This window comes from Pipistrellus kuhlii, unplaced genomic scaffold (genome assembly GCF_014108245.1).
Source record: "Pipistrellus kuhlii isolate mPipKuh1 unplaced genomic scaffold, mPipKuh1.p scaffold_m20_p_1, whole genome shotgun sequence".
Taxonomy (NCBI): domain Eukaryota; kingdom Metazoa; phylum Chordata; class Mammalia; order Chiroptera; family Vespertilionidae; genus Pipistrellus; species Pipistrellus kuhlii.
In genome coordinates, this window is record NW_023425404.1 from 159,270,166 (window position 1) to 159,296,987 (window position 26,822).

A 26,822-nucleotide genomic window follows, 5' to 3' on the forward strand; every position below is an offset into this window, starting at 1 on the left:
ACCCTTATCCCTAGCAGGTTTGGCTCAATGAATAAAGCCCTGGCCAGTGGCTGAAGAGTCCTGGGTTTAATTCCTGTAAAACACACATTCCTTGTTTGCAGACTTAATTCCAGGACATGTTTGGGGCGCATGTGGGAGGCAACCAATTGATCAATTGATGTATGTCTCTCTCACATTGATGTTTCTCTCCCTATGTCTCTGTTTCTCCCTTCCACTCTCTAAAAATCAGTGGGGAAATATCCTTGGGTGAAGATTAACAACAAAGACGAAGAAAAATATATCTCAGAAATTGATCTTATTTGGAAATATTGGTAATTGTAGATATAATTAGTTAAGGCAATGTTATCTAAGAGTAAGGTGTGTGTCCTTAATTTCATATGACTGTTGTCTTTATAAGAAGAGACAAAGAAGGAGAAGATGGCTTTGTGGTAACAGAGACAGAGATTGCAGTGATGCATTTACAGATCAAGGAATGTCAGGATTGCCAATAAATGCCAGGAACTAGGAAGAGGCAAAGATGAATTGTATGCTAGAGCTGTCACAAAGCACAAAGCTCAGCTGTTGCTTCTTAGCCACCAGTTTTGGTCTTTTGTTTCGGCAGAGCTAGGAAATAAATACAATAGGATATCCAACACATGCTTCATAGGTCAATTTATTATGCATGGAAAGTTTTTTTTTTTTTTAATTTTATGATATTTAACACAGAGAATAAGTTAGAAAACAAATAGTCCAGAGAATATCATTCTATCATTATTATTATGTTATAACTATTGATCATTGTGTTATATGATTACTACAGTGTTACAACTATTGATCTCAGGTATGTATTGTACACAGGCACAATATTTATAGTTTGATTTGTTTTTAAATTCCAACCTAATGCCTGAGAGAATACAAATAATGCTTTGCTTTTTGAATTGTTTGATAAAATATGCTTTTTGAAGCACTTTGGATGTATTTATTGTAAGCAGGCTGGTAATACGTTGCTAGATGTGTCAAAGGATTTTTGAGTCAGAAGAATCGTCATGAGGAGAGAGCAAAGAAGACGTCTCACCAAGCCTGTAGATAAAAGAGAAAAGGCTCTTTATTAAACTATAGACTAAGTCATTGCTAATTCCATTATGCTTGCCTGTTTTTGAATTATATGCAAAACTATTCATTTGTGTCTGATCAACTGTACATAATTGCCACTATATTACCCCCTGCTTAGTCTCCACCAAGTGGTACTAGTCCTAAAGCTAGAACAAGCATTAAAAAATGGAACATGCCCCATTGCTTATCCTGAGAGTCGGCTGACAACAGTGGACATTTTTTCCTACTGGTCCTTTCCCCATGTTGGCTCGCCTTCCCTTTAATCTTTGCTTACCTCTCTATACCCTATAGGTGGTGATGGTGGTGGTGGGGATGTCTTTTTCTGTTCCATAGTGTAAAACTTGCAGATTTCTGAGATTTGAGCATTCTCTCCAGGACTTGTCCAAGTTTTGATAAGTTTTTATTTGAGGTGACAAAGGTTGCTTGACCCCAAATCATGTGTTGGTGAAAAAAGCTTTACTAAAATTATTCTGAAGTAGTTATATCATCAGATTCCAATTTAGAATAAATTTCTATAATCTCTACTACCGGTACTTCTTCCTTATTCCTAGCTTTTATTTCTCAACTTAAATTACTGTGCTAGTTACCCTGTGAACTTGTTTATGGTCTTTCAATACTCCCCTTACCTTACTGGCCATACTCTGGCTTGTGCAATAGGCCTCAGTAACACATCCAGTCACATCACTGCCTTGTCAAATGCTGTTCTGACTGATGATGGCTGGCTTTATACCCATCTTCATGACTAGACAATAAGCAAAGACTACAGAGACTCTGGCTTAAAGGTATTGGTGTTCCTGTGCTCTGCATGCTCACTGTGGTCCACAAGTACCTGATGACTGAATACAAATTTCAGCTACATCCCTTTTTCTTAAAATGATATCACAAGGAAGAGCATTTATTTCCAATTGTTTCTTTCAAGGCTTCCAAACAATCCCTTACTTCCATGTCTTTCAATCTCCTGACCAAACTAATTACTTGCACCTAGCTATGATTTTTCCTTTTACGTGTTTCAGTGTTTTAAGAAACATTGAACAAAGAATGAAAAATGGTCACTTTTCACTTGAGATTCAGTTCTTCACATGAATGCAAGTGGCTTTTTAATTTGAATGCTATTCGCTTTCAAAATTAATGTAGCCAAATGATCTTCTTTAACCTCCTCTACATAAACCAAGCAAAACAGAGGCACAAAACAAACAAAACAACTTTCTCACCTCAACTAACAGAGACAACAGGAGAGCATTGTTTCTGTTCTGAAAGACATATTTGCTAAGCACTTTTATGTGGAATTCAGAACTGAGAACTTGCATCCATTTCTTTTTTTTAATCCTCTTTTCTAGTTTCATTTTGCATTCAATCCATCATAAAATTTACTGATTTTTTTCCCCTTAGGGGTCCCTTCTATTTCTTTTAAGTTTATCACCAGCTAATCTCATTTTGCCTATCCCTTCTCTTAAATATAGTGAACATATTTCATTCATATTTGTCTCTCAAATAGTTTTTTAATACATCCTTCCTTGATCAATTATATTCAGTTATTAGCAATGCCTGAGGCAGTAAGTTCAAACTCTTTGCCTTGTCAATAATTAGAGTTTAATTTTCATAAATTATCTATGTACGTTTAAAAATAACTGACATTTATTGGAATTATTTTAATTCTGAATTACAGAACTGATTCATTTTATAGCATAATATTTAATTTTTCATGGAATTTATAATACTTAATGTTATTTTATATAAAATTGACTTTTTAAAAATAAGTTTGTAATGTGTCCTTATCTTCTTATTAGTATTATCAGACCACAGGTCCCTATCCTAATTGCTCATCAGAGTCCCCAGGCAAAGTTTCTCAAACTTCATTATGTTATGAATCAAATTAGGGACCTTATTAAAATCCAGATTTTGATTGAATAGGTCTGGGTGGGGCTTCAGACTCTTAAATTTCTAAAAAGTTCCCAAATGGAGTTTGGGTGCCTGCTTCAAAGATTACATTTTGGAAGGTCATTTTTAAGCAATATGCAGCACAGATTTAATGCTGGGCATGGTATAGTCACAATCATATACAACTTTAATTATGGGCATTGATGGAATATATTTTTCAATAGTCTCATCAATTCTATGCATTGGGTACATATTATAATACTGGGTTGTCTATGAAAAAATTGAAGTTTAAAAAAGATTAGTAGTTTAAGGTCATGAAACTGGTAGTTGTCCCAAATAGGATACAATCACCAGGGTTCCCATCCTATAAGCCCACCTCAAACCACACCAGCACAGAACTTTTCTTTTAGGAACATTTAGAGGAACAAATGCACTTTAGAAAAGCTTCACCTCGCTATCTTACTAAAACTGGTCTGCTTTTGGTTTGATAGCTTCGTTTTACTTATTCTTGTTTTAATTAAGGTGGAGAACAAAACATGTAACTGGATGTGGCTTACCTCTGTCATCTGTCCAGTGATTACCACCTTCCTTCATATCCATACCTGGGTGGGTACTGTGGGTATGGGTAATATCCTCCCTGGCAAGATAAAGTTACAGAGAATTGAGACAATGATAGTGCAAATATTTCACAATAATTTCCATTAGAAACTTAATTTGTTAAAGTTGGTAGGAACATGTAGATCAATTAGTGTTTGATTTTTCAAAATTTTAGATAGGTTTACACTTTTTTTTAAAGAAAAATATTTAAGAGAAAAATAGAAAAACATTTGCAGTTATACTGTTCGTTGACAATGTTGTTGTTTTGTAATACAGGTGGAGCCAACCACTCACAGAAGTCTAAATATTCCTTAAATTATTGCTTCCAAATTCCTGCTTTTTCCATCCTTGAGTTTTTAGGGAGAAGGAATTTGCTAATTCCAGGTTAGGTGGAATTACTATGTCTCATTCTTGACATATAATGACCTCAGTGTTTCTTCAAATTCCTACTTTCTCTAATATTCACTCCTGTTAAATTCAATATTTTTTATCTCTCCTTTATCCTTTAATTTGTTAAATTTTATTAATTTAATTTATAAATGAATTTAATTTATAAATGAATTTATTTTTATTAATTTAATTTATAAATTAAAATTAATTTTTAATTTGCCATGTTAAAATTAATCTATTTAATATATTCATAAGAATTTCTGAGGCATATTTATATGACATGAAAATAATTTGAGATATCAAGAATATTGAACAAATTACCTTTTCTATTTTATTTAACAGATCCATTTAACTTAATTACTTCATCATCTTCCACAAGAATCAAAAGGTTAAAATTTACCACATCACCTGTCATATAATTTATATATTTCAATTTTTAACTATTCTTTAGGCCAATGCAATTACTTACCAAACAATGATACACTCTGAAAAAATAGTTGGCTTCTTCAGGGTAGCATTATATGTTTCTATCTAAGTGCTAACCAATACATAAGCTTTGGTTCTTTACCAGTATATCACAAGTAAATAAACTCAATGTCCATTTTAGGCATTCATTATATAGATATGTTTCAGAGATAAGGATTGATTCTTCTAATAGAATAAATAGTCAGACAAGGGAATATGTTTTACTATACCGCATTATCTGGGCAATACTTACATGGTATTTCTTCTTATAACGATGTTTCTGTTAAAATAAAGAACAAGTTAACATTGTTATCTATGTTTAATTACCAAGTTTCTTAGTGCGCGAATGTGTCTTACCTCATGAGATGAAGAATCAGCACCCTTGAAAAAAGAAAAGAAAAGAATGAACATCTCAATTGCATAATTCTAGATTAGTGTCAAATGCACTTGGCTTCCACAGTTATAATTAAACAAAATGGAGGCAAAGCCTTAGATAACTGATGCACTAAACTAGCTATTTCATGTTAGTGACAAAATGAAGACTAGGCTTAGGCTATAATTAATTTGCTACATTCCAATACCAACTCACTTGGATCCAAATTTGTTTTCTGTAATAAGGAAGAACATTTATCACTGTGACCAGGAGAGTGAAAATGAAAAGTTAAAATGTGGATTAGCTCAAGACCAATGTATGTTCTAAGTTGCTGAAAAACTATGTACACTTACATATTGATTGTTGGGTGTTATGATTATGTTTTTCTCTGTTGTTCTTGAATGTTTATTTATTTATTTTTTCACTTCCACTTCTGTGTAGACTTAGTATCTCATGTGTCCTTGACATTTATTCTAAGTCCTTGATGTACTGATGTAGGCTAATTTAAGGAAAATGCCCATACAAAACCATGTTTGGGCAATGCAACTGTGGTCCATAACACAAGAAACAAGACAATCTTTGAATAATTCCCGAGAATAAGTTCTTCAAAATTGTCAGATATACTTACAATCATGGCAACCAGGAGAGCCATGATAAATGTGAAGACAAAGATCTTCATATTTGGCTGAGTCCTGTGAAAACATACATGACAGATCAGTAACACACTCATTCTTACACTTGCAAATCACTTAGTGATCATAGTAGGAGCCATAGCTTTGGGAGACAGATTGGATTTACAAAGTGAATTAAAGCACATTGCCTAATATCATGAAACTTAGAGACTAATACGGAATATTGATATATAAAGATAAGTGCTGTGGTATAAAAATAATATCTTATATAATAAAAGGCTAATATGCAAACCTGACAAAAGGCAGAATGACTGGTTGCTATGACATGCACTGACCACCAGAGGACAGATGTCAGTGTAGGAGCTTTCCCCTTGGTAGTCAATGTTCTCCCACAGGGCAAGCACCACTCAGCCAGAAGCTGGCTTACAGCTGGCAAATGCAGTGGCAGTGGCAGTGGCGGGAGCCTCTCCTGCCTCCATGACAGTGTGGAGAGCGGGCCTAAGCCATCAGTTGGACATCCCCCAAAGACTCTCAGATTGTGAGAATGTGCAGGATGGGCTAGGGATCCACTCAAGTGCACAAATTGCATGCACCAGGGTCCTAGTAGTATTATAAAAACATACAAAATGGACATCTTAAACAGACCAAAAGAGGGAAGGTGGTATTAAAGTAAAGGTAAAGCTTGTGTTATATTATATAGAATAAGCAAAGAGAGATTTGGAGAAACAAAAATGAGAGAGGATAGGGCATAAGAAATGGAATACTGCTGAAACCAGTTTGGCTCAGTGGATAGAGCGTCAGAAGGGTCCCAGGTTCAATTCCAGTCAGGGGCATGTGCATTGCTTGTGGGCACATCCCCGGTGGGGGGTGTGCAGGAGGTGGCTGTTGATGTTTCTCTCGCATCAATGTTTCTAGCTTTCTATCCCTCTCCCTTCCTCTCTGTTAAAAATCAATAAAATATATTTTTTAAAAAGAAATAAAGAAATGGAATATTATAGTTCACCAGGTAAGAAAAACAAAAATGGAAACAGGCTGATCATTTAGATTGTTGTGACATTATAGGGACCTTATATAATGACATATGGTGTAATAATTAAGCTACGGTTTAAAGAAATGTTTAGAAGTTAGAATTCAAGCAACAGAAACAGTTTTTATAATAGAGGTAGAAAAAGTCAGTCAGGTTTCTAGCTTGAGAATTGTGAAGGTGGTATTATCCTAGTATTAGAAAATTTATGACAATGGAAAAAGAGAAGTCAAATAAAAAAAGTTTCAGGGAAAATAATTATATCGGGTCTAGTAATAATAATAAATACATTGAGAAACTGGTTTGGTAAAAATGATTTAATCTCCAAAACTATTATTCAAAAAAAGTACTTTAATCCGGGACTCTGATAGGCTTTTGTAATCCAATATATACAAGTGAACTCATTTCTATTGCTGTTATATGAGAAAAGTCCAATTAATTATTTCTCAGTTATGAACTTATAAATAAAAACATATTACAAACTATAAGGTAAATAGTGAGTAAACATTTTTGGCCCTCACTTTTGATAGAACAATAGAATAACATTTTTCTTTCTGATTATAGAAGAAAATATTTTGTCTAATAATTCTAAATCTCTAACATATGAAGCACAATTTGTGATTGATGGTATTTCTCTTGTTCATTATATGCCGATTTTACCTTATTGGTTTAAACTTAGAACTGTATCATTGGAAAAACTAAGAAAATTATGTTTCTTGATGAATTTTTCTTTTCCTCTACTACTTACCAAAGATTTAGTCATCTGAGAATACATATAAAGATGCAGCTTTTATATAGTATTGTTCATACCTCAAATTTTATTGAAAGTAGAGAATTAAGGAAAAATTCAAAGAAACTAATTATAGTTACCCAGATAGATAATTTAGGATTTTTGAAGAAATATTATCCAAAGAGCACAATGATAAAACTTTGACATAGTATAAATTTCAACCAAATCACAATGAAATAAAAATATATTACATAAAATGAATCAATAAAATAAAATAGTCTGTTATATAGTATATAATGCTAATTAGGCACAAAATCAGAAACTATTTTTATAATAAAAAAGCAATGAAAATGTAATGGAAAATGAACTAGTGATAGTAATACAGTAACTTTGGTGATGGTTAATTAAACTTTTGAATTAATACACACATGTGAAAAAAATAAAACTTATGCTATTAAAGAGATCATTTTCATATAAAAGATGATCTTAACCTTTAAGTTAAAGGTAAAACTAAATATTAACACAGTGGTTGTTATTAATTGAGTCAAGAAAAATAAAAAGACATGTAAGTTATTCCATCTATGGATAACATGAGCACATCTCCCCTTTGTTCCACATCATTCCCTTGGTACAATGCTTGCTGTAAATTTAGGATCATTGTGATCCTGTCCTTAACTTCAGATTCTGACATAGGATCATTACTTCTTTCAATCATTTCTTTCTGGGAAATTACCAATAAACAGTGCACATTTTAAAAATAGTTTATAACTTATTCTGCCAAAAAAACAAAAACCAGAATAAGACATCATATTAGATTTTCCAAAAATACATTACCTTTTACCCAAGAGTTCAAGACACTGATATTGTGAAGCCCTAAGAGAGGATGTGCCTTTCTAGAGGACTGATGTATTTATATACCCTGAAACCCTCTTTTTGTTTTTCTAAATCATGTCAACTATGAGATGATATTATTCAACTAAAAATAATGCCCCAAATCTGTCCCCAAATAATCAAAGATACTAAAAATAGACTTAAAGTTTACAAAAGGAAATTGTGAAGTAGAGTGACCAGGAAATATATATAATTGTGCTCATAATGTGTTAATCCCAGTGTTTGTCTAGTTATACATGAACAAGCCTCAGAGAAATGTATGCTACAGTAAAGCAAGCATGAAAATGAATTAAAATGGTAAAAGGATGTTTGTGGAACACCATCTGCTCAATTTGAACCAATGCATGTCTAAGATGGGAAAACTCCATGTCCACAATACTATTTTATCAAAATTTTACTGGTTTTCTAATATATGGTGGCAACTTGTATAATAATAAAATTGGAGTCACCATTTATTTCAAATGTGTCTACTACAAATTATTACAATGTACCTCTATTTTACAGACTTTGGAATATTTTAAGTCCTAAAGTATACTCAAATGTCAAAATGCAGTAACATCCTATCTAATAAAAGAGTAATATGCAAATTAACCATCAGTCCATGACAAAATGGCTGCCTCCATAGCCACAAGAAGGCTGCGCCCAGTTCTCTCAGCCCCTCCTGAATCCCTCCAGAGGGCTGCTGCTGAGCCTGCAGAGTAAGTAGCCTGGCAGAATGCTGCCCAGAGGCCCTCCTGATGCTTTATAGAAAACAAAAACAAATTCATTCCCCACACCTGATCCCCTGCCAGCAGCAGCAGCAGCCTGGAATCTCAGCCTGGCAGGGGCATGCACCCTCATGGTGTGATCCCCTTGTAGTGGAGGCAGCCTGGGATCTCAACCACTGAATCACACCAGCCAGGCAGATATGGAGGAATCTTAAATGTTTATTTTTAAAAATATATATTTTATTGATTTTTTACAGAGGAAGGGAAAGGGGACAGAGATGTAGAAACATCTATGAGAGAGAAACATCTATCAGCTGCCTCCTGCACAGTGCCCACTGGGTATGTGTCCCCAACCAAGGTACATGCCCTTGACAAAAATTGAACCTGGACCCTTGAGTCTGCAGGCTGATGCTCCATCTTCAGAGCCAAACCAGTTAGGGCTGTCTAATGTGTTAAAGAAAAAACCCTATTTAATAAAGAGGAAATATGAAGGGGAGGGCATTTGAGGGTGACCAGGTCGTCAGGGAAGGGCAGTTGGGGACAATTAGGCTGACAGGGCAGCAGTTAGGCATCAATCAGGCTGGCAGGGAGTAGTTAGGGGGTTATCAGACTGGTAGGCAGAAGCAGTTAGGGACAATCAGGCAGGCAAGTAGGTGAGTAGCTGGCAGCAAGCAGTCCTGGATTGTGAAAGGGATGTCCAACTTCCTGTTTAGGACTGATCCCACAGGGAGTCAGACATCCCCCAAGGGGTCCCATATTGGAGAGGGTGCAGGTGGGGCTGAGGAACACCTTTCTGCATCGGGCCTCCAGTGTTGAGTATCCTATACAATAAAGTAATATGCAAATTGACCATACTTTTGCTATACCCATAAGCCATGCCCACCAACCTATCAGGAGCAAATACGCAAATAAACTCAACCAAAATGGCTGTGGCCACAGAGAGCAGGAGGGAGGTTTGAGTTGCCCTGAAGATGGAGGAAGCCAAGCTTTCTGTCTGCTCTGGCTGGCCCAGGACTCCACGCCAGGTACAAAGTTTCAATGATAGAAGATAAATAAATACCAACAAAAATGGCAGCAGCTATGGAGCTGGAGAAAGCAAGAGGCTTGAGTTGCCCCCAGAGATGGAGGAAGCCAAGCTTTCCCACACCCTGGCCTGCTTAGGCCTCCACTCAAGGTTACAAAGTTTCAATTATAGAAGATAAATAAATTCCAACAAAAATGGCTGTAGCCAGAGAGCAAGCAAGAGGCTTAGCTCCACTCAAGGCTACAAAGTTTCAATTATAAAAGATAAGTAAATCCCAGATACCTGGGCCTCTACTTGCTGTGTTGCTGGGGGGCATGGCCGGCCTGCAAACCACTGCAGATTCCTTGCCCAAGTCACCCCACACCCCAGGGGAACCCCCACCCTGATCTGGGACACCCTTCAGGGCAAATGAGCTGGCCCCCACCCATGCACCAGGCCTCTATCCTATCTAATAAAAGAATAATATGCAAATTGACCATCACTCCAACATACAATATGGCTGCTCCCATGTGGTCAAAGATGACTGCCCCAATGTAAACACAAGATGGTCGCCACAAGATGGCCATCAGGGGAGGGCAGTTGGGAGGGACTGGGCCAGCAGGGGAGGGCAATTAGGGGTGACCAGACCAGCAGAGAAGGAAAATTGGGGGTGACCAGGCCTGCAGGGAAAGGCAGTTGGGGGGGACCCAGTCCTGCAGGGGAGAGTAGTTGAGGGAAACAGGCCTGCAGGGGAGGGTAGTTAGGGGTGACTGAGCCAGCAGTGAAGAGCAGTTAGAGGCAAACAGGATGGCAGGGGAGCAATTAGGCATCAATCAGTCTGGCAGGGGAGTGGTTAGGGGGTGATCAAGCAGGCAGGCAGAAGTGGTTAGGGGCAATCAGGAAGGCAGGAAGGTGAGCAGTTGGGAGCCAGCAGTCCTGGATTGTGAGAGGGATGTCCCAGATTGAAGAGAGTTCAGGCTGGACTGAAGGACACCCTCCCCCCACCACTGTGCACACATTTCGTGCACTGGGCCTCTAGTAAGATAATAAAACAAATCTTAGCATTAAATTTCAATGACCACAGAGGGTATTGCATTTACTTTCTTTGAGTCTCTAGGGGCTCATGTTCCTACTGTAAGTGATGTTTTAACATGATCCCCCATAGTTAGGAGGAAAAAAATAATTTTTTTTAAAGTTTGTAGATAAATTTTTATTAAAATTTAGCTCTTTGCAGCTGGTTGCATAAAATAATGTATTCAGTTCTGAGTATATTATTTCTGAATACACAGAAAGTCAGTTTTAAGCTTTAGGTATATTTGCTGTCCAAGTCCATTGTTACTCACAATGTGGTTCATGACCACCACAGTCAGCATCACCTGAGAACTTGTTGCAAATGGAAATTTATAGGCCCTCTTCCAGGCATGTTGAATCCAAATCCAGGAGGTACAGTAACAATCTCGTGTTATTAATATCTCCAGGTGATTCCTTGTTTACAATAAATTTTGAGAACCCACATAATCGACTCATAAGTGCATTGTGTTCTGTAGATCTGACCCTATAAATAGAATGTAAGGTTTCATTTTTTATCAAGTGCTTTAAAAGATAATATTTGTTAGGTGAATCTTCTATGCTATTTTCAAACAATAGCATTACATATTATTATTTTCAGGTGGTAAACAAAACATTATTAATGTTTTATTAAAGCAAATAAAGTCCAATTCAATTTAAATAATTTGCACTCTACTCCTTGTAGATATTTAGTTGATTCTCAGTTCAAAACAAATCAAATGTCTAGTTATTTTCAATGGATAAAAGTTATACAAGGTTCAATAAGTATAAAAATAATTATGATCTTTTAAAAAGTACATCTTGCTTTATTTGTTTGGGGATTGCCAAGTGATTTTCTTTTTTTCCTTTCTCATTTTTTCTCCATCTTTCTTGCTTATTTGCCTCACATCCTTTTTCCCTTCATTTATCTCAGCAGTGATTTCTCTTAAACCAGTGGTCGGAAAACTCATTAGTCAACAGAGCCAAATATCAACAGTAAAACTTAAACTATATAGGTAGGTACATTGTTATTAACTTAATTAGGGTATTCCTAAGCTGGCCTTTGCTAAAAACTCAAGGGGCCAAAGAGCTGTATGTGGTTTGTGAGCCACATTTTGCCAAACACTGTCTTAATCATGCTACTAGACACTATCTTAATGGATCTACAATATTCTCAACCTACTGAAGAAAGTATAAACTGGTGATCCAAAGACACTACCAAACTACGACATGAGGGATAAAAACACACCAGTAAAACTCTAGGTAATAAAAATTGTCAGTTGCTCATACACACAGTTAAAACCTACAGTTAACCTAACTCACCCATATTTTGGGCAAGGACACTCATATGTAGGCATTATTTCATACATCATTTTCTGCTTCAAGGTGATAGGAAGTGTGGGGATTATGTTATGACAGAAGAAAACATGAACAGTGGAATTTACACATAGGACTAGCTTTGTGTGTTACTTATGGATTCATCCTCCATGAACAGTATGCCATTTTAGACTATTGATGGACCAGAACTTGTCTTGTTATTTTATAATAAAACAGGTATCATATAAACTGCAACCAAGCACCATAATGTTTGAAAATGTCAGTGTCTTTCATAGAAGGGAAAAAATAATAAAGAGTGACTACTATGTGGCATAAAGATGCAATCTCTAAATTTGTATTTATGATCATATTTATGCTGTATTTCTCTTTTCTTCTTATCCTCTTTTTTATTTCTTTTTCTTCTTTCTCACAGTCCCCCTTTCTCCTCTTTCTCCTCTCCCTCCTTTACTTCTCTCACAATGAATGTATGTTCTACAGTCTATGACAAATCCCATAAAGTTTATTTAACTAAAAAAACAGTTTGTATTATATTGCTGTGAATCAGAGTGAGCAAAGGCCAGGATTCTGATAACAACAAGGAAATGTCAGAGAACATTTGAGAAGTTCATGAAAATTTCCTAGAATGAAAAGAACAGCAGAAGAGATGACCATTTCCTGGCAATTTTTGAATTGCGGAAGCCAAGAAGGTGAAAATTCAAGAAGGAAGCATAATGGACAAATGTTGCAATGACCTTGCAGAGTGCTTAACCTCCATAAACTATAATCTTCTTATCTTGAATATGTAATAAAGTGGGATCTGGATTAAAGCAGAAAATATATAAATTGTATCTCAGATATAAATTATTTAAATATAATCATTAGCCCTAGTGGTTTAGCTAAGTTGATTGAGCATTGGCCTATGGGCTGAGGGGGATCTTGGGTTCCATTCCAGTAAAGGGCAATTGCCTGGGTTGAGGGCTCCATCCCCAATGGGGAGCATACAGGAGGCAGCCAATCAATGATTCTCTCTCATCATTGATGTTTCTAGCTCTCTACCTCCCTTGCCTCTCTGACATCAATAAAAATATATTTATTGATAAATATAAATATTAAGTATAATTTTAAATATATAAATATTAAGAATAATTTTAAAATACATTTTTATTGATTTCAGAGTGAGTAAAGATGAGGGAGAAAGAGATAGAAACATCAATGATGAGAGAGAATCATTGTTCAGTTGCCTTCTCCATGTCCCCCTTCTCCCCCACTTCTGCTCTGACCAAAAGTCAAACAGTGACCTTGTGGTTACTGAGTCAAGCATCAAACACTGAGCAACACCAGCCAGACAAATATAGTATTTATGCACTGTCAAAATGTTCATTGGAAAGAGAAACCGAATTTAAATAAACTCACTCAGGATTATTCAGGAAATAAAAACCAAATCACAGTGATAAAACATAAAACATATCAACATATCTAGAAATTATGTTTCCCCTGAAACTTTATGACTGGAGGGAGAAAGTTAAAGATATGATCAGACAGTCAATTTATAGAAGAGTGAGGGTGGCAATCTGAAGTCAGTTATGACAAATAGATGCAATTTTCTCTATAGAACAGGTTATTTTTTTCCTGTAATTTTGAGTTATATGTTTCAAAAATTAATGCTATTTTTGAGTAGTTTGTTCAAGGAAAAGAATTAGAGGTATGTGGCGAAAAGCAAGAAAAATATTTTGTGAGCAATGTTGTAGTCTATGTATAGGAACCTAAATGGAACCTTTTTTTCTATAGCTTTGAGTGTCCTTAGTAGGACAACAGTGTAAGTAAATTTAAGGTATTTCTAGGATTCAGATTTTAACAAGTAGGGCTATTTAAAGCCATAGTTTCAAAGAAGTCATTAAAGTTATTGCGAATATGTACTAAGTGATAAACTTGACATTCTATATTTAAAAAAAAGAAATAAAATTGGAAGTGAGCAGAGAAAATGCATGTATGTGGAAAGATAGAGGCTTCTGTATGGTCAAAGTAAGGAAGGTAGTATTGCTTCAATCCCAGGCATGAACAGATCAACCCAAGACAGTTGGCATCTGTGGTATGGGAGAATGGCTCAGCACAGGGATCCTGGCAGCTGTCCCTTCAGCTCTCTACCCACAGCCACACATCCCAGTCTCTCCTCAAGTGACTCTAGCCCACTTCGCCCGACCTCCACTGTAGCCCAGGGTGAATGACTGCAAACAAAATTGTGTGCATTGGCTCTTTAAGATGGTACCTGTGACTCTTGCAAACCCCCATCTCTCCCTGGCAGACAGAAAACCTGCAGCTTTCACAGGCAGATGTTACAGTGGGGGCCTCTTCATGGCTCTGGTGCTCCTGGCTAGAGATCCTGGCTTGGGTTTTAGACTGCAGACTTTTCTGTGGCAAACATATTTAATGTGAACTATATTTCGCTATTGACCTTCAACAACCTTCATATTTACTCACCTCTACCCTAAGATATCCCTCCAGAACCTTATCTTTCTGTGGGAAAGGAGCCAGCTCTTTCTATCCATCTCAATGTGATTTCTGTAAATCCTTGGTTATAGGACTTCTCTTCAGCTAGTCTTCAGTCAGTTATTCAGGATGATTGTTTTATAATTTAGTTGAAATTTCAGTTTGGACCTGGGAAGAGGTGAATGTAGCTTGCACCTACTCCACCACCATTTTGGGTCATAAAGAAATAACTTTGAAATATAATCTTTTGTGTATAGTGTTCATTTCAATTTTTCATATTGATAGGCTTAGATGCCATAATCATTCCTTTAACCAATTCCTTTTCTCAGTTTGGCTAATACTGACTCAACTTTATATGAGAGTTTCTATGAGGTCAACTAATTCTAATCTATTTCATCATATTTCATGGCCTATATTTTTGAGCAATTCTAACATTTCTCTAATTTTTTCCTGGTTCCATTAGACACAGTTCCTATTCTCAACCTTCTCCAGGATCCTCATATTTTTCAGTAAGTCCATAGAAGCTAGAAGATAACACCTAGTTTTACTCCATAGCAATAAGCAAGCAAAAACCTCCTCCTGAGGTCAAACCCTTCATCTGGCTTCAAGAGCCTATTCATGACTCCTGTCTTCAAGAAGACCCTCTTTGCCTCTCCTATTCAACAGCTAGCATAAACTAGGCATTTCCCTTGTGTTTATTGCATATTATTATAGCTTTATTAAAATTTTGTTACAGCCCTAGCCGGTTTTGCTCAGTGGACAGAGCATTAGCCTGTGTACTTAAGAATCTCAGGTTAGATTCTAGTCAAGGGCATATTCCCGGGTTGCTGGCTCCATCACTAGTCAGGGTCATGCAAGAGGAAGCAGATCAATGATTCTCTTTCATCATTGATGTTTCAATCTCTCTCTTCCTCTCTGAAATCAATAAAAAATATACAAAATATATTTTAAAATGTTTGTTATATTTTGTAACATTTCAGCTTTATATTATTGATAATTTATCATAAATGTTTTGATGTCCTTGGGGAGAAGAATTTTGCCTTTTTATTGTTGTTACATTCTTGGGAACTAACAAAATTCTGGCAAACATATTTAATGTGAACTATATTTCGCTATTGACCTTCAACAACCTTCATATTTACTTGTCTTCAATACTGCATATTTGAATATCTTTGGATCTAGTCATTATCCAGAAAGTCTCTTTCTGGCTTTCTTTCCTCCTCCTTCTTTTTCTCCTCCTCCTCCTCCTCCTCCTCCTTCTTTCTTTCTTTCTAGAGTGGAAGAGGAGAAAAAGAAACAGAGAAACATGAATGTGAGAGGGACACATTACATGGTTTCCTGCTGCATTCACCTTAACTAGGCCCTGGGATTGAACCCACAACCCAGGTATGAACCCTTGACCAGAAAATGGACCTGGGACATTTTCGTGTGTGGGTTGAAGCTCTAACCACTGAGGATACCAGTCAGATCCAGAGAGTCTGTTCTTTTTGATGCTGAAATTCTCACCTAGTCAAAAACTGTAATCTTTACTTTGTAACATTGCTCACTCTTATAAGGACTTGTTTTTACCTTTTATCCCCCATTTCTATCTTCCAGCCCATATGAGAGTTCTGGTTTACTACTCAACTACTGCCATCTCCTCTTTCGTAGCTCCACCACTTCATGATTAGTAATTTTAATACAGACACATTCACTTGATCTTTTGATATTGTAATGCAATCATCTTGGTATAAATCAACTTGGGTAAAAAAAAAAAAAAAAAAAAAAAAAAAAAAAAAAAAAAAAAAAAAAAAGCGATTGCAACTCTCATTCACCATTACTGCCGAGGAAATTTTCATTCTTTTTTATTTTCACAGGAACCAAAAATGCTCCCTCTTTTCAATATATATTTTATTGATTTTCTACAGAGAGGAAGAGAGAGGGATAGAGTTAGAAACATCAATGAGAGAGAATCATCAATCAGCTGCCTCTTGCACACCCCCTACTGGGGATGCTCCCACAATCAATGTACATGCCCTTGAATGGAATAGAACCTGGGACCTTTCAGTCCGCGGACCGACGCTCTATCCACTGAGCCAAACTGGTTTCGGCTGCTCCCTCTTTTAAATATCACAAACTCATCACCACTTGCCTCACTGTCAGTTGAAAACTCAATCATTCACCTCAGTTGGGAAAATAAGATAATTTAATTTCAATTTTTCTACCTTACATTTCAAAGTATTTATTATGTTTATTCATCTGCTCTTTTTGTTTATACCAGCCATCTATATTCCTTTTCTCAGATGTTTCTTTGCAAAGAAAGGCTTATCCTCTTGTGTATAAGGCAATGGTTTTAAGCAATGATTTTTCATTCCCAGATTAAGTGTCCCTGAAGTGAGTAGTTTTTCTTACATGACGAAGCTACCATCATGGACTTATCATTTTTCCCCCCCATATGGCATAAAGCACTAACAACTGCTCTGGTTACAACTTGTGGCCTTTGTGAAGCCCCTGTGCACCACTGGTTCTCATATAACATTCCTCCATAATTGAGATCTTGACGACCCACCAAGTGCTAGAAACCTGTGTCTCATAACTTGGGCTCTGAGCCAGAAGGTCACTGTCCTCTAAGAATTGTCTTTAGTTATTAGATACTAGTAATTGCACTTCCTGGACTGATTCCCTTCACAGATGTGAATCGCTCCCTTGTTAAAATGCTCCTGGGCATTTCTGGGGACAGATATTAGGCATAAATCATTTTCTGATCATGCCAATTTCTTGGAATTGAAATTCACTATTAATTTTTTCAAACCATAAAATTAGCATACCATTAAATATAGTATATAAGTAGCCACAAAAGCAGACAGACCATCATTGGCTAAGCTCGTTCTTCACTTCTTGTTCTCCACTTGAAGAAAGGTAATAATTTAATATATAAATTTGATGTGTCCTCTTTTTGCTTTGTTTTAAATTCAGCAAATTAAAAAATATATATATACAAAATGTGTGTGTATGTATATATATATATACTTTTTAAAATATAGTATTTGAAATAAAAGTATTTATGCAGTACTGAAATTATTTTAAAAATAGTAAAAATGATTATAAAGATTTGGTAAAAATTATAATGACTACATAAGCTTAATGAATTCAAGAAAATATAATAATGGTGATTAAATTTTTTTTTATATAAGATTAGTTAACAGTTTCTATTAACAGATGAATTTTAGGCTCTGATTGGGATGAGCTCAGTTGGTTATAGTGTTGTACCAATATACCAAGGTTGAGGGTTCTATTTTTGGTTAGGGTACATACAAGAATAAACCAATAAATGCATTAATAAATGGAAAAACATATCAATGTCTCTGAGATTGATAAATTTGGCAAGGCTTGACGGGGGCCATGGCCTCTGCTTGGCAGGGCTTGACTGGGACCTGAGGCTGCACCTCCTGCCCAGCACTGGGCCAGGGGATCTGAGGCTGCACCCCCTGCCTGGAGAGGCTTGGTGGGGGTGGGGCTGGCCAGGTCCTGCCTCACCCAGTGAGGGAGGGCAGACGGGTCTGGGTCTCCTGCATTTTCAAAGTGCTTGCAGGTGGTGGGAGGGGGTTTGACTCTAGGTCCTGCAGTGCACCTCAGGCTCTGACAGAAAGGAGATTTTATATACATTTTACTAATTTTCTTTCATCTCTGACACTTCTATTATAGAGAAAGGGCAAGTAGCAATATTAAAATATTTCTTCTAATTAATTCCTTCTTAATGTGCATAAATTTCATGCACTGAGCCACTAGTTTAGTTTATAAATCTGTTTATAAGTTGAAGATTATATGTCAAGGTGTATTGATAGAACAAATAATATTTTTTACAAGAAATTATAGAGGTGAAACAAAGTCAGCATTGGATACATTTTGCTCAAAAATGTTAACAAATAGTTTATGTTATGACACAAGAAGGAATGGTCTACAATAGGGACTGGGCAACAGAATCTGATCCTTTGCTAAATCATCAAATGATTACAGAAAAAAGAAAAGAAATGGTATATGATCTATAAAGTTATATGTCACAAAGGAGAAAAGACATCATTAGGAATATGAGGATGAAGACTGTGTAGTGGGTACACATGGAGAAAAAAATTCAGTCCAAGAAACATCTGGATAGTGGAGAAAATAATGAAAGACTCAAACAAAGATCTCAGTCTTGCTAGAAATAAAGATATATGATTAAACAAAATATTCCTAGAAAGGTAAAAACAAATATGATCTTCTATGTATATACTTTCTTTAATCAGCATTTTCTCAATAGATATTAGGTGGAGACCCTAATATTTTGTTCCATTACTTTAAATCAAGATCCCAGACAGCATCAGGCATTTAAGGATGTGAAATAAATATTACTCATTTTGAATAAATGAACCAATTAATAAAGTTTTATATAATAATTTAAATCATTCTATTTTTCAAAACACCACAATTGTAAAGGAGACAAAAAAAGAGTGATGTAGGGTACAACTTATAGTTTTAAAAAAAATCTGAATGGTTGGTATTAAATTATAAAACTGATATGTAAGACCAAGTAACTATTGTAGATTTTGCCTTTGATGTATGATAAAACTTTTATTAGTATTTTTTCTAAAATGAAAATATTTTACTCTTACTTTGTTTTTATTTTCTTTAAATAAAAGTAATTTTACCTAAACAAGGAAATATGTTAGATTAACAATTATACTATCATTTTCTCATTTTCCCTTTCACAGGACTTGAGAGCCATGAAGGTCCTCATCCTCGCCTGCCTCGTGGCCCTTGCTCTTGCATGGGAGGTAAGAAAAACTCTAAATGATTAACATTAAATGCACATAGAAAGCTGAATTTCAATCGATTTTTTTTTGTTAACTTCTGGGAAATCACCTACATTCACCCATTTTTTCAATAGAGTCCTTTTAGAGCCATAAAGCTTGGTTAAATGTTTTCTACATCACGGGTTTTAGGAAACCAGTTCCTAAAAAACAGACCAACCAATAAGTATCAGCAAAAGAAAGAACCAAGAAAAAAGAGTAATATTGCACAAATACAATTGCATGAATGTGCAAAGTAGACAAACATATCAGTGATGAAACTGATGTACCTCTTACCCTGGAGCATTGGGCCAAATCCTACCTGGGTCTACTCAAAGAAATCCAGTGAAGCATAAGGCAACAGTTATATTCATAAACATATTTTTAACCGTAGTGAAAAGTGTTTGATACAAATTCAAATAATTCCCTTTCTGTTACTCATGAAAAATTGTTCTTCACTCAGGTACAATAAAATTATACCATTGAAGTTATTAAGAATAAAAGACATAAAATACGATTGCATTTCAAGGATTTTAGGAGACATACATTTTTTATTTCTTAAGTTTGTGAAGGACATAGCTCTGCATAAAGAAGGTAAAAAGTAAGCAAGAAAATGAGTTTGCTATGGAAACTAAATGGTGTTTTTTTCTTCTTTACAGAAGAAAGAAGTCAGTGTATCCAGTGAGGTAAAATATTTTACTTAGAGAAAAAATTTACCACCTATGAATAGTAACATTCTGCCCTGGGTATTGTGGCTCAGTTAATTGGAGGGTTGTCCCATATACCAAAAGGTTGTGGGTTCAACCCTTGGTTTTGTGGACAAAAGACAACTTATATATGTTTCTCTCCTCTCTCTCTCTCTCTCTCTCTCTCTCTCTCTCTCTCTCTCTCTCTCTCTCTCTCTCTCTCTCTCCTCCTTTCTCTCTCAAATTGAAAAAGAAAAAAAAATTAATATTCTTTGATGATCCAATTGTTGATTTTGTATTTTTCTTTACAGACTGTAGAAACCATTTCCAGCAGTGAGGTGAGACGATGTTCATTCTGTGGCTATTTTCCATTCAGGAAGAGTAAATTGCTAGATACTCTTAAAGGGGTGGGGAACAATTCAGGCAATATAAGGCCTGAAAAGTCATTTGGCCTGGCCCTGCCAAGGCATTAGGGGTGAGTTATTCTAATGTTTTACCACATATGGCAGGCTATTTTTTAAGTTGGTAATTTTCCATGGCCCCCAAACGATGATGTAAATATCCAAATTCTCATTGTCAGAAAAAAGGTTCCCCATCCCTGGTTATATTGTGTTACTTTAGGTCATTTAAGTCATGGCAGCTAGTTCTGACATATGAATTCTAATGTAAATGTCCATGAAATATTTAAGATCAAAGTAAAATGCCTGCAGAATTCATGGTTCAAGCACTTTCTATGCTAGCTGCTATGTGTATTGTCACCCTTTCTTTTAGTGAACTCTACAGTTCTTTGTGTGTGTGTGTGTGTGTGTGTGTGTGTGTCTTGACCTCGCTCCACCCTGACCTCATTCACTGTTTTGACATTTTAGAGCATCTTCTGTGGATTAAACATTGAGTAGGAGCTGTGCTACAAATTGAAAAGCATTCTTTATAGGAAAGAATGCCAATATAGGGGTGGGCAGATTTACAAATGAACATATTTTTGTCATTACAAGAGTCACTTTAATGAATAAGAAGCAGTGAGACTCAGTTTTAGTCTTAAGTCTGTCTGGGAGAATCAGCAGATATGTACACTTGCACCACTTTGGGGGTCTGTCACCTGCTAAATGGTACTTGCGTTATTTTGTCTCTTCACAAAGGCTATCGGATCCTTAGGGAAAGTATTTTACTTCTTATAATTTATTGGAAGCCTAAACATAACAAATGAAATAAGAATAATGAACAGAATGTATTAATAATTGTTATAATTTCTTATTAATGAATTTTATTCTTTAGAATCCGATGGTGTCTTAGAGATCATTTGTTGTCATAGGAAGGGAACATAGTGAGAGGGAAAATTTGTGTCTATTAAATGCTTCTTGTTGTACTATGTTCACTTTTCTGTTCTTTCTTGGTTGCATTCATTTGTCTTGTTTATGGAACAGGCTTGTGCAGACTAGTGTAACATATAAGTTTCAGTAATTACGCTGATTTTAAAATTATATTATTCAGCAAGTTGTCAGCATTAACCCATTAAATGCCTTCATATTCTGATTCACACTGGCAAATTAAAATTTTCCATGAAAAGTTAACCTACTTTTATTTTTATTTTTCTGAAGGAATTCATTACCCACATCAATAAGGTAAAGCTATTGATTATTTATTTATTTGGTTAATAAGATCATATAGACATCAAATATACTTTCCTATGATCTGTTTATAGCATTGTGTGCCCATCACTCAAAGTCCAATAATTTTCCATCACTATATATTTAGGCCCATTATCCTTTACTACCCTCCAACCCTCTTCTCTCATACAGACACACACACACTTTACTATTGTGTGTGTGTCTTTATGAATTTCAGTTGTATGTCACACATAAAAGGGGAGACACATAATTAAATGTTCATATTTAAAAAATTTTCAACATTTAATTTTCACAGATTATTCCATTTCTATTCATGTTATATATTTTTTTTAGCAGAAACCTAAACACTTTGAAAATGAGAAACAGCAACAAAAAGAGGTAATTTGTTCATAATGAGTGTATTTTTAAAAATTGTTATAAACTATAATCCATACAAAAGATGAGCATATTCAGTCTAAAGAACTGTAATAAAATACTGCTAGCATAGGAAATATAAAACTATCAATATATTTTAAAGATATAAGTGCATTTTTAATCTCATAAACCACTTGCAGGATATAGACTAATACTTTAGAAAAATTATTGATTTGCTCAATTTATGTTTTCTACAATGAACACTAGTAGATACATTTTCAGGTTAGAAACAGGTTTATTATTCTCAAGATACATGGATGACAAAAGAAATGGGAAAAAAATATATCATAAATCTGGATCTGATAATTGACTAGTTATTTAACCTTGACCCCAAGTTTCTTTGTACTTCCATTTCTTCAACTGGGAATGGAGGCTACTAATTACCCTATATGGTTGATGAGCTTACCCAGGGCGAATATTTAATGATTTACATGAAATTTTTATGTTTTATATTAACATTGATGAATAAGTGTATTTCATAAAAGACTGCATTACATAAAGGAGAGAAGTGAGATACAGAACAACTGAGTACACAGTTGTGCAACAATATCACACAGTTATTAAGCAGCAGAACTTACTTAAAATTATAGGTCTTAGACAACAAAGAATTATTTAATTGAATTATACATTTTGTAACATCTACTTGGAATATTTCAGCTTCATGTTTTGTTAATGTCTTGGGATTGAAACATACAAGAAATATTTTTCTAAATAAAAATGAATTTACATAATGATGCTTCTTTAAAGACTTACAATAATGACTACCTACTAAAGAATCTAGTGCTAGAAGTTAGCTGGTACCTGGATTACTTTATCTCTTCCTAAAGGTTATCAGATCCTTAGGGAAAGTATTTTAGTTCTTACAATTCATTTGAAGACTGAACATAACAAATAAACTAAGAATAATGAACAGAATATATGAACACTTATTATAATTTCTTACTAATGAATTTTATTCTGTTAGAATCAGATTCTGTCTTAGAGGTCATTTGTTGTCATGGGAAGGGAAAATAGTGAGAGGGAAACATTGGCGTCTATAAAATGCCTCTTATTGTATTATGTTTGCTAATTTCCTTTTCTTTCTTGACTGCTTTCATCTTTTTTTTTTTAAATAGAATAGGCTTGTGCAAAATAGTGAAACATATAAGTTTCAGTAATTATGCTATGTTTTAAATGACATTATCAAGCAAGATGTCCATATTAATTTCTTCATTTTCTTATTCATATTGGCAAAAAAAAGTTCCATTGTAATTTAATCTACTTCTATTTTTATTTTTCTGAAGGAATTCATTACCCACACCAACAAGGTAAAACTATTTATTTATTTACTTATTTTTATTAAATATATTGGAGTGACATTGGTTAATAAGATTATATAGGTTTCAAATGTACATTTCTAAGATACATGATCAGTATACAGCATTGTGTGCCCATCACCTTAAGTCAAGTCATCTTCAATCACCATTTTTGACCCTATTTATCCTTTACTCCCAACCCTCTTTTTTCTGGTAACCAGCACACTATTGTGTCTATGAATTTCAGTTGTATATCCCACATAAGGTGTATGTGGGGGGGGGGGGGAGGGAAAGATAAAACATTTATTTAAATATACATATTTTCAATATTTCCTACATTTAACTTTTACAGATTATACCATTTATTTTCATGTTATTTGTTTTTAGCAGAAATCTAAGCAGTTTGAAAATGAGAAACAACAACGAAGAAAGGTAATTTGTTCATGATGTGTATATTTCAAAAATTATTATAAAATATAATCCATACAAAAGAGGTGCATTATTCAGTCTATAGAATTGTAATAAAATGATACCAGCATAAGAAATAAAATATTATAAATATTTTAAAAGACAAAAGTGAATTTTTAACCTCATAATCCACTTACAGATTACAGACTAAATATCTAAGAATAATTACTGATTTTGCTCACTTTACTGGGTACACCTGTTTTCCATAAATGTACACTATTGGATATGGATATATGTTCAGGTTGGGAACTAGGTTCCCTTATTTTCCCAAGATAGATAAGCTGATGAAAGAAATGGGAAGAAAATATGGGACAAATCCAAATCTGATCATTGATCATCTGTATAACTGTGACCCCAAGTTTCTCTGCACTTCCATTTCTTCAACTATAAACTGAGAATATTAATAATCCCCTAGGGTTGATGAGCTGGCATACAGTAAACACTCAATGATTAACTTTAAAATTGTCTATATATATTATATTAACATTGATGAACACAGTTCATAAAAGACTTTGCATTACACAGGGGAGAGAAGTGAGATTCGGAACAACTGAATACACAATTGTCTGACAATATCACAAGGTTGTTAAATATCAGAGCTTGCTTAAAAATTAGGCTTTCTTAGACAACAAAGAATTATTTAACTGAATTACATGTGTGGTAACATAGTTGTCAGAATATAATATTTCAGTTTTCTTGTTTTATTGATGGCTATAGTTTGTTTGGAACATACACCAAATATTTCTGTAACTAAAAATGAATTTACAAAAAGATGGCTCTTTAAAAACACAGTAATGACCCATCAGCCAATGAAAGTGCTAGAAGTTAGCTCTTTCAATTAAGCCACAAATTAAGATTTACTTTTCATTAAAACATATAAAAGCAAACCTTAAAAGCATTCCTCTAAGCCTTTTTAAAAAATTAATTTTCATTATATGAAAACAACTTGGTTTAATATTATTCCCCCATGTTGAAAAGTTCATGCTCCCTGACTACCAAATTATGTAGTTAGCCACAACATTGAAGGCAACTCAGAAAGGAGAAACAACCTTGAAATCCTGAAACACTGATTTCAGTTTGATCTGGGTCCCCCAAAAAGGAGTGGGTAAATAAGAAATCATTCAATGATTATTTAAATCATTTTCACATGATTTACCAACACAGCTAAAAGTTTTTCTTTCTCTCTTTCACTCAGGATTCTTCAATAGAGAGGAGGTTAATTCATCATGAATGACAATTATAGCTGAATCTGGGACTTAAAGATTTTTCCTTTTTTTCAGGATGAACGCCAGGACAAAATCCACGCCTTTGTTCAGCCACAGCCTCTTTTCTATCCTAATGCTGAGCCCATCCCTTACACTGTCCTTCCACAAAACATCCTGCCCCTTGCTCAGCCCGCTATGATGCTGCCTCTCCTTCAGCCTGAAGTGATGGAAGTCCCCAATACTAAGGAGACCATCATTCCTAAGCGCAATATGATGCAATTGCCTAAATCTCCAGTAATGCCATTTCTTCAGCTCCAGATCCCAAACCTCAATGATCTCAAAGCACAGCTCCCTCTGCCTCTGCTCCAGCCCTGGATGCCCCAGATCCCCCAGCCTGTTTTTCAGACTCCCATGCTTCCCACTCAGCGCCTGGTCACCCTTCCTCAGACCAAAGTCCTGCCTCTTCCCCAGCAAGTGCTGGCCCACCCCCAGAAAGCTATGCCTGCCCAAGCCTTTATGCTGAACCAAGAGCTTCTGGTTGACCCTACCCAGGCATTCTATCCCATGACTCAACCTATTGTCCCAGCTTACAACTTCCAACAAGTAAGTCCTACTTTATTAACTCTGTTGTTTCATTCATGATGTGTATATGATAGTAGAAGATGTAAGAGATCCAGAATAAATAAATATTTAATGGCCATTTTAATGCACATAGTTGACATCAGGGATTCTCAATTCTAGTTACACATACAAAATAAAAAGTAATCTAGAAAACTTGATTCCCCCCAATACCAATGTCTAAGAATAGTCACAGATGTTTAAAAAGAATTGTTCTGATTATCTATGTAGAGGACACTGAATATTTAGAAGAAATTATTTCAGACATTCTGATGTAACTGAAGTGTAGAGAATATAGCTAAAGAGGATTGAAATGTCCTAAAGACAGAATTGAATCTGAGAATTTGAGTGTAGAATAGAGAAGTTCTATCCTTTTCAACAGTTTTGACGTTTTCCTTTTACACATCTATTCTCTACATGCTTTAATGCACATCGTGTTATATATGTACATGAGAGGACACATGTGTGAGATTTTTATTTCAGTTTTCACCAAATTTTTAGGTTTCTAATTATAATTTTATCAATTATCCCCCCATTTCCCTCTTCTACCTCCACCCACTCCCACATTGATTGAATTTTTAGAATTGTTCTAGCCAAGAAGTTAATTATATATTTATTTATTTCTCTCTTCTTTAAGGTTTAAGAGGATTTCAAAGTTAATGTTTGCCCCTCATATTTGGTAAGTTCTTAGTGTTGGTGATTACACTGATTATAGTTAACACATTTTTACATTACATTGTCCTGAATAAGCCCAAGATAGTGATAAATACCATCAATATGCAAAGTTAATTATCTATTATCAATGTATCATGTACATCCAAATAGTTGAGTATTATGTATTCATCTGCAATTATGCATCATTCAATATAATTGCATTACTGGCATATATGAATAGTTTGTTTATAAGTGCCTATGTCCTTATGCTTGATTAACATAATTTCCACAGTAACACAGAAAATTATTTCTTCTACATTTATGTAAATAAGTATGACTTTTAAAACAGTCTACTTGCATTCTCATTTCTACCTTAGGCTTCTTAAAATTCAATGTTTTTATTTTATCACATTTAA

The 26,822-nt window shown here is 35.0% G+C and overlaps 1 protein-coding gene and 1 long non-coding RNA gene across 3 annotated transcripts in view; one reads left to right on the plus strand and one right to left on the minus strand.

Annotated features, from left to right (window-relative positions):
- Positions 1–861: 861 nt before the first annotated feature.
- LOC123652250 lies at positions 862–3,592 on the minus strand. Its single transcript, XR_006741491.1, has 2 exons — positions 3,528–3,592; positions 862–1,059 (listed from the first exon to the last, which is right to left on the minus strand). It is a non-coding gene; the product is annotated as an uncharacterized LOC123652250 (long non-coding RNA).
- A 13,893-nt stretch (positions 3,593–17,485) lies between these two features.
- The window catches only part of CSN2 (casein beta), a 38,085-nt gene continuing 28,748 nt past the window's right edge, over positions 17,486–26,822 (plus strand). The window contains exons 1-8 of one of the 2 annotated variants that reach the window (XM_036421938.2): positions 17,486–17,531; positions 19,364–19,426; positions 20,101–20,127; positions 20,439–20,465; positions 21,723–21,746; positions 23,852–23,893; positions 25,210–25,737; positions 26,390–26,431. In XM_036421938.2, the coding sequence (XP_036277831.1) occupies positions 19,376–19,426; positions 20,101–20,127; positions 20,439–20,465; positions 21,723–21,746; positions 23,852–23,893; positions 25,210–25,737; positions 26,390–26,395 (705 nt within the window). In that variant the 5' untranslated portion in view covers positions 17,486–17,531; positions 19,364–19,375 and the 3' untranslated portion in view covers positions 26,396–26,431. The remainder of the gene's footprint in view (positions 17,532–19,363; positions 19,427–20,100; positions 20,128–20,438; positions 20,466–21,722; positions 21,747–23,851; positions 23,894–25,209; positions 25,738–26,389; positions 26,432–26,822) is intronic. The other variant, XM_036421868.1, reaches the window with a different exon arrangement.